This window comes from Ursus maritimus, unplaced genomic scaffold (genome assembly GCF_017311325.1).
Source record: "Ursus maritimus isolate PB19 unplaced genomic scaffold, ASM1731132v1 scaffold_4, whole genome shotgun sequence".
NCBI lineage: Eukaryota > Metazoa > Chordata > Mammalia > Carnivora > Ursidae > Ursus > Ursus maritimus.
The window spans coordinates 62,269,564-62,282,848 of record NW_024426552.1 but is presented as its reverse complement, the minus strand read 5'-3'; the positions used below and the strand labels follow the sequence as shown (position 1 = coordinate 62,282,848).

General features: G+C 40.0%; 1 protein-coding gene across 1 annotated transcript in view; it reads right to left on the bottom strand.

Moving 5' to 3' along the window:
• The window catches only part of ARHGAP31 (Rho GTPase activating protein 31), a 101,306-nt gene that overhangs the window by 36,143 nt on the left and 51,878 nt on the right, over positions 1-13,285 (bottom strand). The window contains exons 2-3 of the mRNA XM_040621295.1: positions 5,065-5,167; positions 2,761-2,905 (exon numbers count right to left, since the gene is read on the bottom strand). Of these exons, the coding sequence (XP_040477229.1) occupies positions 2,761-2,905; positions 5,065-5,167 (248 nt within the window). The remainder of the gene's footprint in view (positions 1-2,760; positions 2,906-5,064; positions 5,168-13,285) is intronic.

Sequence of the window (13,285 nt, the reverse complement as noted above, 5' to 3'; positions counted from 1 at the left end):
AAAAAAAAAAAAAAAAAAAAGAAAGAAAGAAAAAACAAAAAACCTGTCTACCTGACTTTTTTAAAAAATTGAAGTGTAGTTACAGACGATGTTACATCAGTTTCAGGTACATTTGTAATTTTTTAAAAACTATATTTCTTCTATGAATCGTTGAAGCTCTTTGCTCATTTGTTTAGCAGGTGGTTTTTGTTATGTGGGTTTTTTTTTTCTTTTTATTAATAGGTAGGACTTCTGTATAATTAAAGAATATTAATCTCCTGTCATCTTTATTATAAGGTTAAAACTGTAGAAAAAGACAATAAAGTCTTATGCACAAAATGAAACAAAAATAAGATATTTTTGGTTGATTCAGATTGGCAAATAATTTAACAAATTAGAAATACCGACTGTTAGTGAGGCTGTAGGGAAAAGACCATTCTTATCTCTCTGGAGAACAATTTGACAATACATAACAAAATTTTAAAAAAGAGTTTTTTACACAATAAATCTAAATCTGTGATTTTTTCCTAAAGATATAAACAGAGAAAAGGATAAAGATATATGTACAAAAATATTTATTATCACGTTGTTTTATAAAAGCAAAGTGTTAAGAAACAAAAAGTCAAAATGTCTGTCAGTAGGAAACTGGCTTCAGAAATTCATTGCACATACAAGAAAATACTCTGCAAAAATAATGTTTCTCTATCTGTTAGCATGGAAAGATGGTCCCATTGTTGAGTTACATTCCAAAGCAGCGATATATAGTATTGAGAAGGAAAAATGGGGAGAGAGAAAGAGAGAGACAGATTGAGAGAGCTTGAGAAAGAGAGAGAGGCAAGGGAGAGATCTGTAATGATGTCTCCTGAAATGTTAGCAGCAGATATGCCTGTGGTGTGGGATTTCCAGCAATTTATACTTTCTCTTTTACACTTTTCTGTATTGCTTTCATTTTTGCAACAAAATTTTATTTTGATTTGAGAAAACAAAATACAACAAAAACACTATGTGAGGAATAAAAGAGTGAAAGAATTACCCACATGTTAACGGTAGCTGTCTTTAGTCTTTAAGAGAGGAGACAAAGTTCCTTTCTACTTTCCTCCATTTTCCAAACTGTCTTTTACCAAATATGATTACTTTTAAAGTGAGGAAATAATCACATATGGTGATGGTGATTATAATCTGGCAGACTCACATGAGACCCACAACTTTTCCTCCTGGTTCCCAGGAAAGACTCCTCTATGGTTTCAATGGTTAGAGGCTGCCATTATTTTTGACTTAGCCACTCAGCGCAGAGGCTCGTTTGTTTTCAGCCTTAGATCTCGAGGTCCCCTTAGATCTCTCAGGGTCCACAAACCCCTGACACTTCACATCAGATGGTGTATGTTGGCTTCTCTAGTAATCAACCTCTAGGCCCAAGTTTTTTATCTTTTGACCTAATAGTCTTCGTTAAAAAATTAATGTACTTTTAGTAGATGAGATTTTGAATGTTAAAGTCTAAAGAAGCAGGAAAAACTATAATCTCATCATTGAAAGAAATGGCTATTCATCCTTTGAACATCTTTCTCTTTAATCATATTTTAGTACACAATTATGCATCTGCTCTTTTCCAGTTATCATTATGAGTGTTCCCCTCTATTATCGAAAACTATTAAATATATTTTAGTGGTCCAAATCCAACATTTAAAATGCATCCACTTATTCCTATACCGTTTGGAATTGAAGAACCTTTTATATGCTCAAAATAAGTTTATTATAGGAGCCATGAGAAAGATGGCTTCCCATGTTAGAGCCTAGATCTGGTCTTTATCAATAATTGCAACTCCTCCATAATCTTAATTGCAAACATCCCCTCTGACCACCCCACTCTAACCGTCTATTGACCTCATTGGGATGAATAATCTATCAATAATACTTTTTCACTGTTATTCACTGCCTTACAGCCTCACTTCCGCTCTTATCCAGACAAAATTCCATGGTCAACTATTTCAGTCACTCTCTTGCATACACCCTCATCTTCCTCACCCCCCTTTATTAGCCGAATCTCAGTCTTGGTTAAATCCATCTCTCCACATACTCTGCACCTCCACCCCAGCAGCCAAACGTTCAAGCCAGATTTTTAATACTGTCTCTACAGACATCCTGTCAGCATTTATCCTTTCTGTTTTTCCTACAGGTGCTCCTACTTGGTAACCACAGAGCTGCTAGTAAAATGTTCTGCCCATCCACCTTCCACCAACCCAACTCACGGGCCCAGCCTGCCCTTCCTCTCACCTGCATTGCCCAGATTCTTTCCTCTTTCCAGCTTTCTGATCTCTCCCTTGACTTGGGTTTGTTCTCTCTCCCTTCTCTGCCTGCCCACCTCGTTCCCCAACCCCCAAAAGAACTACAGAAGGAGAAGCCTGATGAAAATGAACCAGCAGTAGGCGTACATCTGGAGTCTTAGGTTCCTGTCCTGCTGTGTGACCTTGGGCCTGTCATTTCACATCTCTGGTGCTTAGCTTCCCCCTATACAATGAGGCACATTTGGTTAAGTAAGCACAGAGATCGTTCTAATCTTGCTCTTGAAACAAATAAACATGATTCTGAAAATCTAAGAAAGGAAAAATTTAGCCAATGGACCCACTACCTTTTTTCCCTCACTCTAGCATCCTACTTCCATTACCTGGCTAAGATAATGTCAACCATCTGTTGAGTTTTATTATTGTTATTTTAATGTTGAAACTCTCCTTGGCCCATCCAGTAGTCCCACCCAATAACCATAATGGAAATCCAAACACTCACCGTGAATTTCTCATAGAGCTCATAAGTCAGGAGGGGGTTGGGCAGCTCCCTAAAGTAGAGCTTGCAGAGCGAGCCCACACAGTGAATGTCCTGGAGGTACACTTCCCTTGTCAGATCTGGACATTGATCCGAGCCAAACTCTTGCCTGAAACAACACAGACAGAGACATAACAATCCTGAGAGCATGTGCTCGGTGTCAGCAACCACTTGGCTGCTTAGGGGTAAAAAGACCTTAAACTGCTGATCTGACTCTATTTTTGACCTTGATCAAAATGACCTTCTCTTCCAGGCACAAGGAAGCTCTGGGAAGACTTCCACTTCAGGTCTGGATCTTCTCTGTGAAAGCTGCTGTCATTCAAAAAATGTCATGCCCATTTACAAATGGATTTCTTGGGGCATTATGTCCCAGTTTCAGTTATGTACAGTGGGGAAATACGAAAGCAATTTGCCAAAAAAGCCTGTTGAGATTCCAGTTCTTCCAAAACACTGTTCCAAATGAACTTCTCTTCCTTGGAGGAGAGACCAAAACCAGGGCGAGTCAGATTGTTATCATTCATCTCCATATACTCATGTCAACAAACTTGTTTTATCTGGAGACTCGAACCCTCCTAGGCTGCCTGATAGTGACTCCCACAGGATAGATGAGAGTAGAAATATCTTTTTGTAAACAGTGTATAGTGAGGTGTTTGGGAACAACATCAGATTCCAGGCCTTGTTTCTATTAAAAAACATTTCTTGACCAAGGTGATGTGAGTACACTGCTTCAAATAAAATTTACTTACAAGTTAAAAACCTGTTTAAAAAATGACAAATTGGAGTTTTCATGGAGAGGAGAAGTTAGAGAATTCATTTGGTCAGCCGCAGAGTGGCAAACTCAACGCGACTCTCAGAGCCAGCATTTCAAAACAGCCCCCTGCCCGGCTTCCTGTCACCTGGTTCTGGCCCTTTAACAAAGGTGGGGAAATCCCTGATGCTGTCGGAACCTGAAAGGAGCTGGGTGGGGCCCTGAAAAGAAAACCTTGCAGCGCCTTATAAACTCACGGGCTTGTTTTTTGTTTTTTTGTGTGTGTGTGTTTTGGTGTTTTTGTTTTTAAGAGAGCAGAAGAGCTGAACGAGAACAAATTTGGAGCTTATCCATTTATGTAGCCAAAATTTCCCGGCGGAGGCTAAGGTCGGTCCTTTAATGAAAAAGATTCTGGCTATTGCCCAAGGGTTCTCCCCCCATACCAACTACTGTGTAGTCTACTTCGGAGCTAAGGGTAAAACACTAAAAATTATTAGCTGTTGAAACTCTAAAAAACGTCACAGTGGTAAATTAGTGAAATTATGTAAGTACGTAGAGCTGTTAAAATCGATGGTTGTAACAAAGCAATTTGTTTTCAACAGCCACCACTTCTCCAGGAGTAAAAAGGATGTCTTATTCCTTCTGTAGACTGTCATTACAATTGTGATGGGAGGACGAGGGGCAGAAAACCAAATCAGAGGAAGAAGAGAGAAGATGAATTAACTGGACAATCTATTAAACTTAATGGACTAATCTGGTAACATGAATGTTTTTATTGTTTTAAAAGTCTACACTTATAATTAAACATAGAAATATATAAAAATAACACCTGATAAAACTCTCTGTAAATATACTATATATTTACTCCCTTTATTATATATATATAATACATATAAAACATACACATACATATCTGTGTGTTGTGTGAAGGTTATTGTACTCTTTATGGGATAGAAATTTCTTCCTAAAAATTCTAGGATATATTTTAGAATTATTTAGGATAAATCTATAGAATTGGAAAGAGTTCATCTACCCATAATTTTTAAAATATCAACCTCATTGAGAGAAATGCACGATCATGCAGATTTTTTATTTCCTGACCAAGTGAACTATCAAATGTTGAGTGTGGGCCCACAGAAAACATCATCACATCATCTCCAAGTTCTGACCTAACTGAGCTCTGGGCAGGCAAGGGAATGATAATGAATCATGTTGTTCCAACTTGTGATTTAAATCTTTTGAGTTCAACTGAATCCACCTTAGAAGGATAAACCTGGTACAAGACAAAGAAACAGATTAAAAACCCTCAGCAGCTTTTGTTGGAAAGAATTACATCAGACTAGAGGATTTCCTGATTAGATTAAGAACAGTTAGGCATCTGAAAACATCACACTTGATCTGCTCTGCCACCCTTCCCTCAACCCCTTCAGGTTTTTCATACCCCCAATCCCGGCAGACAGAGGTATGCACAGAGGAAGGATCGCGGAAAAATTCTTTTGGGGGCTATTCTTTCAGCTTACCTCAGCCTTTGTATATTTGAGGTGACTCCTGAAAGCCGATAAATTCCATCCACAATGCCGTGAGTCTCTATAAATTCTGCACAGCTTTTCAATACATATGGAACTATGTAAAGAAAAACAATAAAGTATTAGATATAAGTCTAACTGTCCTTTAAAAATATTCTTCTAAAAATCCAGGTAACTTCAAAGAGAAGCAAGTATGGAATGCATGAGTTACTAGTGGGAACAATTCGTTTTAAATGTAGATGATATTCTTTTGTATTTAAAAAAAATCATGAGGTTTTGTTAAAGTTTAGAAAAGTCATGTGTTTTAAAAGTTGGTTGGGTTTTTTCAAAGAATTTGAAAAATATGCAAACACTTAGATTTTGAAACCAGCAGTGACCTTGGAAATCCCACAACTCGATCTCCTCATTTCACTGGTACTCCAAGTGTGGTCTTCTGACTGGCAGCCTCAGCATCTCCTGGGAACTTGTTGGGAGTGCAAATTCCCAGGCCCTACTCCAGACCCACTGAATCAGAAATTCTGGAGGTGGGGCCCAGCAATCTGTGTTTTAAAAGCTCTCCAGGTGACTGTTGCATGATCCAGTTGTTGATTCTACACATGAAGAAACCAAGGGTGCGGATAAATTTACTTACCTCACTCAAGATTATTTGTTGCTTATGAAAAGTAATTAATACACTTAATTAATTAATTCCGTAATTAATACGGAAAATGCTCATAAGTCGGTAAAAGAAAAACAAGACACAAATTCAAATATACATTGTGAATTTAGCTATGTTAAAAAAGATGCAAAGGAAAAGAGAGTGAAGATGTCTGCTAGAATGTTAAAGGTGATTAAAGGTGTGGTGGTGGCGGAGAACCACCCTGAACGGACACCTCTGAATGGGTCAAACCTGTCACTGATTGAATGGACCACATAAAAGGAACCAACATGGCCTTTTGAATTCCTGCCACTCCAGAAGTTCAGTGCCCAGGTAGAAAAGTCTGGATATGCCAACCTCTCCTCAAGGCTGACCCTGACTGGCCCAGCCAGCTCAGTGCCAGAGAATGGCAGCTGCAGGCCTTTTAGATGGCACGGAGAGAGCAGCAAGTAACTTGCCACTTTGGTCCCTGGACAGATCCACCTGAGGTCCCTCCATGAGAGTGCTCTGGATGGTGGTTTTTTACGGAGCTAGCAAAGCCTTGGGCACCGAAGTCTTCCGTTGTGGAGGTGGTGGGGTGTAGGAACTCGATGAGCTAGTGCTTGGGTTAGCACTGTGCTGCCTCCCCCAAAATATACCCAATCCATGAATGCTTTAGGCTTAGAGCAACGCCAGTCCATGAATGCTTAATGTACCTGATGGTGCCTGCGCACGATTCCAAGTTGGGCTGGGCTTTTAGTAAGTAGACACCAGGTATTTAGACACAACACTCTTCCCGGAGTCCCTATTACAACATTCTCTGAACAATTCCCCCACCATTTCTTTCAACTACTAACTGTAACTTTGAATGCTCAGTCAAATTCGTCCTACTTCAAGTATTCCACCCATCTTTCAAAGGCCGTGCACCCCCAGGACCATTCCCTCCCAGGACACGTCCATGTTTTGGTCTGTCTCTCATGACCAGAACTGGGGAAGAACTTCTTAGTTACCCCGGGTAGGAAGCGGGCAGGGAATGGACTTGGGAGAGATTGGAAATACTGAGAGCAGAGAGCTGCATGGTAGTACGGCTCCCTATGAGGGAATACGGGGCGGGAGCAGAGCGCGGCCACCTCTTTCCCTACCACACCAAGCTGTTGTTTTTGTAACCTGTCTCATTTGGGCTACGGTTGAGAACACAGGTTTGGATATCAAACTGCCTTTGTAACCTTGAGCAAAATACATATGTCATAATTCTGTTTCTCTGTTTCTCTATCTGTAAAATGAGGATAATGGTGATATTACCTCATACTTAGGATTGAAGTGATGCCTATAAACATTTAGCACAGATCCTGACATATAATAAGCATTCTACAATGACAGTTATTATTTCTGTTTGAACCCCATTTATGAAATAAATTCAAAATTCGTGAGATGTAATCTTGGCGAAAATAATTTGCCTCCTCCCATCCAATGGGTGATGAGGGAAGAGTGGATCAACCTCTTACCAGCTGACACTCATCTCTACTATTTGGAAAGGCTTTTGCGTCCTTTTTGGTTAAATATTTCTACTTGAAGATAATTTTGCTTGTCTAAAGTCTCTTTTCTATGCATTTAGGTGTGTCTTCATAACACAAGGGCAGCAGGATCCAACAGTGTACAGACTTTGAGTTAGAGTCCCAGGGCTATGGTTGGCCTTGGTGTGTTCCACAGTGTGTCTCTGTACCAAGGTATGTGGACTTTGGGCCATGTAGGGCACAAGTAGACTTTAGAGCTCTGAGCATTCCCAAGAAGGACTCAAGACAAAAGCCCTGAACTTGAAGGGCCTTTATAAAACACTCTACAGAAGGGGCGGTGCAGGGTCACCAACCCATCCTACCCCATTCCCAGGTAGGGCCCTCCCAGGACCATAGCTCTTGGCTGTGGCACCGCGGGTCTGTTTGTTTTAAAGGTGGAGAAAACACATTCCCGGATGGAGCCTCTGCCATAAATTTACTCTGGCTTTGATACAGAGGCCCTAGAACCTTTCGTCCACAGCTCTGTTTAAACAAGAGGCAATATTAAACAACTCAGGGGAGGAGGCCATGGTCCCAGCCCCTGAGGAGTTTTAGTTTTCCTGGACTCTTGTCTCAGGCTGAGCTGGAAGATGTGGTTATTCTCCAGCGTACTCAGCAAATGGGATAGGATCCACTTAATCTCTGTAATCATCTAGCTCTAGGGCCAGAGCAGTGGTTCTCAGACTGCGTCCCCCCTGGCAGGTGCACGAGCAGTGGCTGCCTCCAGGAGATTCTGATACGTGCCAAGGTTGAAGAACCACTAGTCTCGACATGAGCTTCTCATACTTTTTAATGACACAAACCATTGGGATCTTGTTAACATGTGGGTTCCAATGGGGGAAGAGTGTCAAGAATTTGCATTTTTAAGAAATTTCCAGATGATGGGAACACTGCCCACCTGCCGACCACACTTAGGGCAGCAAGGGTCTAACAGTAATACTGGTGCGTGGTGCTGCAGGGGCTACTAAGAGTTTAGTCTCAGAGTCTCAGATTTCTTTAGACTGTTGTCCCTGGGGTCCACCCAAATTGGGGACGCCTTAGGATTCTGGACAGGGTAGAAATTTGCCACCAAATAGCTGAATGGTGATAGATGGAAAGAAAACTTTCACCGTCACTTTGGGCACGGGAAGGAGTGACGCTAGAGGTCATGGTCACAGAGCTAGCTCTGTAGGATTTATCACGGACCCAAAGAACTCGAAGTCTCCTCCTCCAGAGGTCCACGCAGTTGCTGATTGTGACATAATGTTTTAACTTCTTTGAACTGTTTCACTGAAGGTTCTCGAAGACCCTGTTTGTTTTGTTTTTCCTGGATCAGCAATCTCAAATGTTAAATTTTAATCTGAGCACAAAATAAATCTTGAAGTAGTTTCTGATGGAAAAGAAAACTCTGCCTTTGATTTATGCCTTACAGTTGACACAATCTTTTAAAGTCCTTTGTCTCATTTGATCCAATCGGGTACAACTAAAAGACATTTTATACTTCTAAATAAGGTGGGGCACTACCTCTTTCCTCAATTCCTAACCTCTTCAAGGGTTTAGTGCAGAAAAGGCCAGCAGTTAAATCATTTCTCTGAGTCCCCCCAGGAGTAATATCTGCTAAGCTGCCCCAGTTCCCTTTGTGGCCAGGACCTGATCAGATCAGCAGACAGAGATTGGAACAAGCACAATTTTACTTGGTTACTGATGTGCTCATGGCAGCCATATGATTTCATAGTGCAAGGTGCATTTGGGTTTTAGGAAAACATGGTCCTCTTTCCTCCCTGTTCTGGATTTTTGTTTGGATCTACTAACCAGATTTCATCCCCTCTCTGGGTCCTGCATTCCTAATCTTGAAAGTCTAACGGTGTAGACACACAGTGGAATCCTGCTCAGTCATAAAAAAGAATGATATAGCAGATGGGTGATAGAAGCCAGACTATAAAAGAGTACATACTGTACGCTTCCGTTTATATTAGCAAATGCACACTAACTTATCGTAGGAGAAAGCAAGGGAGAGGCAGGAGGTAGGAATTGGGAAGGGCCTGGGGAAACTTCCGGGAATGAAGGATGTTTTCATCATCTTGACTGAGGTGCTACAAAGGACTAAGGGCTATGGACAGGTGAAGAAGAATTCATACTTGCGGGAGAAGGGTAAAAGAGTAAGGGAACAAGCCCCTGCACAGGGAAGAAATTCTCTGAGAATCTGCCGCTGTGCGTAGGGCAGAGGGTGAGGTCCTTAAGCAGCATTGCTATGCTGTGCATGAGATGATCCTACGGCCTTTTTTCATGAGATGGAGCAAAGAATTCAATTACTTTTCCATTATTCTTGGCGATCAGCAGAGAACGTCCCCCCACCCCAGGGGGAATCTAAGAGCTGTCCCGGTGGCTCCCAGACACTTCTCTCTCTGCTACCTCCTGCTCTTTCTTTCTGTCCCACCCTTTTTGTCCTGCAACTCAGGCTTTTTGTCCCATGCTCTCTCTCTAGCCTCTGTGAGTCTCAGCTTGCCTAGAGGTGCCCCCCGCCCCCGCCCGCCAGTTTCCCCTATGATTCTCTCGTAACTTCTTTCTATTCTCTTCCTCCTGGCCTAGTGCAGAGTTAAAGGAAAGTTAGAAAATGTGTGGTATTGATTTTATTTTTTTAAAAGATTTTATTTATTTATTTGAAAGAGAGAAAGACAGCATAGGGGGTGGGGAGGGGCCGAGGTACCGAATCTCAAGCAGACTCAGCCCTGACCACGGAGCCAACCGGGGCTTGATCTCACGACCCTGAGATCATGATCTGAGCCAAAACCAAGAGTCATAGGCTCAACCGACTGAGCCACCCAGGCACACCTGTATTAATTTTAAGAAGTATAATGTTCTCTGTTCTTCAAAAAAGCAAATTAACTGCTTTCTAATTTTCCAGGGGAAAAAATTTAAATATATTCTGGCTTTGGCACGTTTTCCTTGGAGGAAAGGTGTTTTTTTTTTTGTTTTTTTTTTTGTAATCTTTAAAATATTCCGATATATTTCAAATGCTGTAAAACTCACCCTTTCAAAGCATATAGTTAAGTGGTTTTGAGTATATTACAGAGTTAAGCAACCATCATATTTCAGCACATTTTCATTACCTCAATTCCAGGATATTTCCATATAGGCAAGCTTATTTCATTGCGGCAATTTTTGTAACAGCACAAGATTGTCCATCAATAGGAAGCTGCTTATATAAATATAGAACATCCATGCAGTGAAATACTACCTAGTTATTAAAAGAATGAGAAAACTTTCACGTACAGATATAGAGTGGTCTCCAAGGTATATTGTCGAGCAAAAAGAACAAGGTGCAGACAAGCATGACAGTACGCTAGCATCTGTTCTTTAAAAAGAGAGGATAGAAGAATAGACATGCAATTCACTTGTATGTGCATTAAATATTTATGGAAGGACACATTAGGAAGTCGTAAGTTTAGCTGCCTACATGAGAAGGGCCTAGAGGGTGGGCTAGGGCTGTAAGAGGAAGACTTCTCATTAAATATTCTTCTATACTTTTGAGTTTTGAACTATAAGGAAAAAAATTTCATAAAAAGTGAAATTTAACAACAACAAAAAATGAAATTTAACAAATATTTCCTGCAAGCCTACCCTTACCCAGCACTAAGTTGTGAGCTCCTTGCGGGCACTGAGGACGGTATTGGGTCTCATCCATCCAGAATAGCACTGAAAACACAAGCACTCCAAATGTTTTGCTGAACAGGTCATTTTTCTCCAGCTGGGTTTTCCATGCTCTATGGATACCTGGGTCCCACACTTATGTGTCAGACACTGCATTAGATGCTTTTTCTAAAAACAGCATTCTCCATTCTATAATCATAGCCAATCCATGAAATAGGTGAAATTCTCCATTTTGAAGATGTGAAAGTTGATTCTGTTAGGTTAGGTAAGCTGCCCAACATCACACAGCTAGTAAATGCCAGAGTTATGTTCCCAAACCAGGTGAGATGGACTCCAAAGCCTGTGCTTTTTTCATAGTATTCTACTTGGGGAGGAATAGGAAAAGCCTCCTCATCATGAGTTGGTGGCCAATATGGAGACACCATTTGAGAAGAGCTGACTGGGTCCTTGCCCTTAACTACCCAAATGCCTGAAATTCTACTATTGCAGGCCTTAGGCATTCAGTACCTAGTGGTTAATATCTATTTCAAAATTTGTCTTGAAAAAGTTACAAAAGTAATGTATGTTGATTAAAAAATGAAAAACACTTCCTGATCTTAAGCTATACTGTAAAGCTACAGTAACCAAAACAGTATGGTCCTGGCATAAAAACAGACAAACAGATCAATGGAACAGAATTGAGATCCTAGAATAAACCCAAGTATATACAGTCAACTAATATTTGACAAGGGAGCCAAGAATACTTAATAGAGAAAAGACAGTTTCTTCAATAAATGGTGTTGGTAAAATTGGATACTCACATGTGAAAGAATGAAACCAGACCCCTATCTTACACTGCTTAGAAAAACTAAATTGAAATGAATTAAGTTTAAATGTAAGACCCAAAACTCTTAGAAGAAAACATAGGGGGAAAGCTCCTTGACATGTATCTTAGCAATGAGTTTTTGGAGATGATTCATAAAGCACAAACAATATAAGTCAAAAATAAACAAGTTGGACTTCATAAAGCTAAAAAACTTCTGCACAGCAAAAGAAATAATCAACAAGTGAAAAGACAACCTACAGAATGGAAAAAAATTATTTGCAAATCATATATCTGATTAGGGGTTAATACCCAAAGTATGCAAAGAACTCAGTAACTCAAAAGCAAAAAATAAAACAAAAACAAAAATAAATAAACTAAAAAACAAAACACCAAAAAGTTCAATTAAAAAAGGGATAAAAGACCTGAATAGACATTTCTCCTAAGAAGATCTATGAAAGGCCAACAGACATATGAAAAGATATTCGACATCTTCATCATCAGGGAAATGAAAATCAACACCGCAGTGAGGTATCCCCTCATGCCTGTTAGAATGGCCATTATGACAAAGATAGGAGATAACAAATGCTGGTGTGGATGCAGAGAAAAAAAGAAACTTGTGCACTGTTGGTGGGATTGCAAGTTGGTACAGCCACTATGGAAAACAGTATGGAGGGTTTAAGAAAAAAAGAACTGCCATATGATCCGACAATTCCACTTTTGGGAATATTTCCAAAGGAAATGAAAATACCAACTTCAAAAGATATCTGCACCTGCCTGTTCATAGCACCATTATTTACAATAGCCAAGACATGAAAACAACCCAAGTGTCCATCAATGGGTTGTATACACACACACATACACACACACACACACACACACACACACACAGAGGAATATTATTTCAGCCATAAGGAAGGAGGAAATCCTCCCATTTGCAACAACATAGGTAGACCCGAAGAGCACAACGCTAAGTGAAATAAGTCAGCAGGGGACAAATACTGTACCATACCCCTTACCTGTGGAATCTTAGAAACAAAACAACACTCAGAGAGACAGAGATCAGAATTGAAGTTACCAGAGGCAGAAAGTAGGGGAAGAGGAAATTGGAGAAAAGTGGTCAAAATACTTCCAGTTACAAGATAAATGAGTACTAGGGATACAACGTTCAGCACGATGACTCTAGTTAACAGCGCCATATGCCATGTAGGAAAGTTGGTAAGAGAGTAAATCCTAAGAGTTCTCATCACAGAGAAAAATTTTTTTTTCTTTTCTGCTTTCTTTTTATCCCAGCTATAGAAGATGATGGATACTAACTAAACGTATTGCTGTTATCATTTCACAATATATGTAAGTCAACCGTTATTCTGTACACCTTAAACTCATATAGTGATGTCAATTATATCTCAATAAAACTAGAAAAAGATTTTAAAGAATAAAAAAAAGAAACCCGATAGTATAAACACGCTGGAAAGCAAGAAACGAATGTAAAGACTACAAAGTGAGTCTCTTTTATGCCACCCTTCCCCAAATCCTGGATGATAGAAAATAACACACACTGAAATGTTAATAGTAGTTACCTCTAGGTGGTAGAAACCAAATGATTTTTGCTTT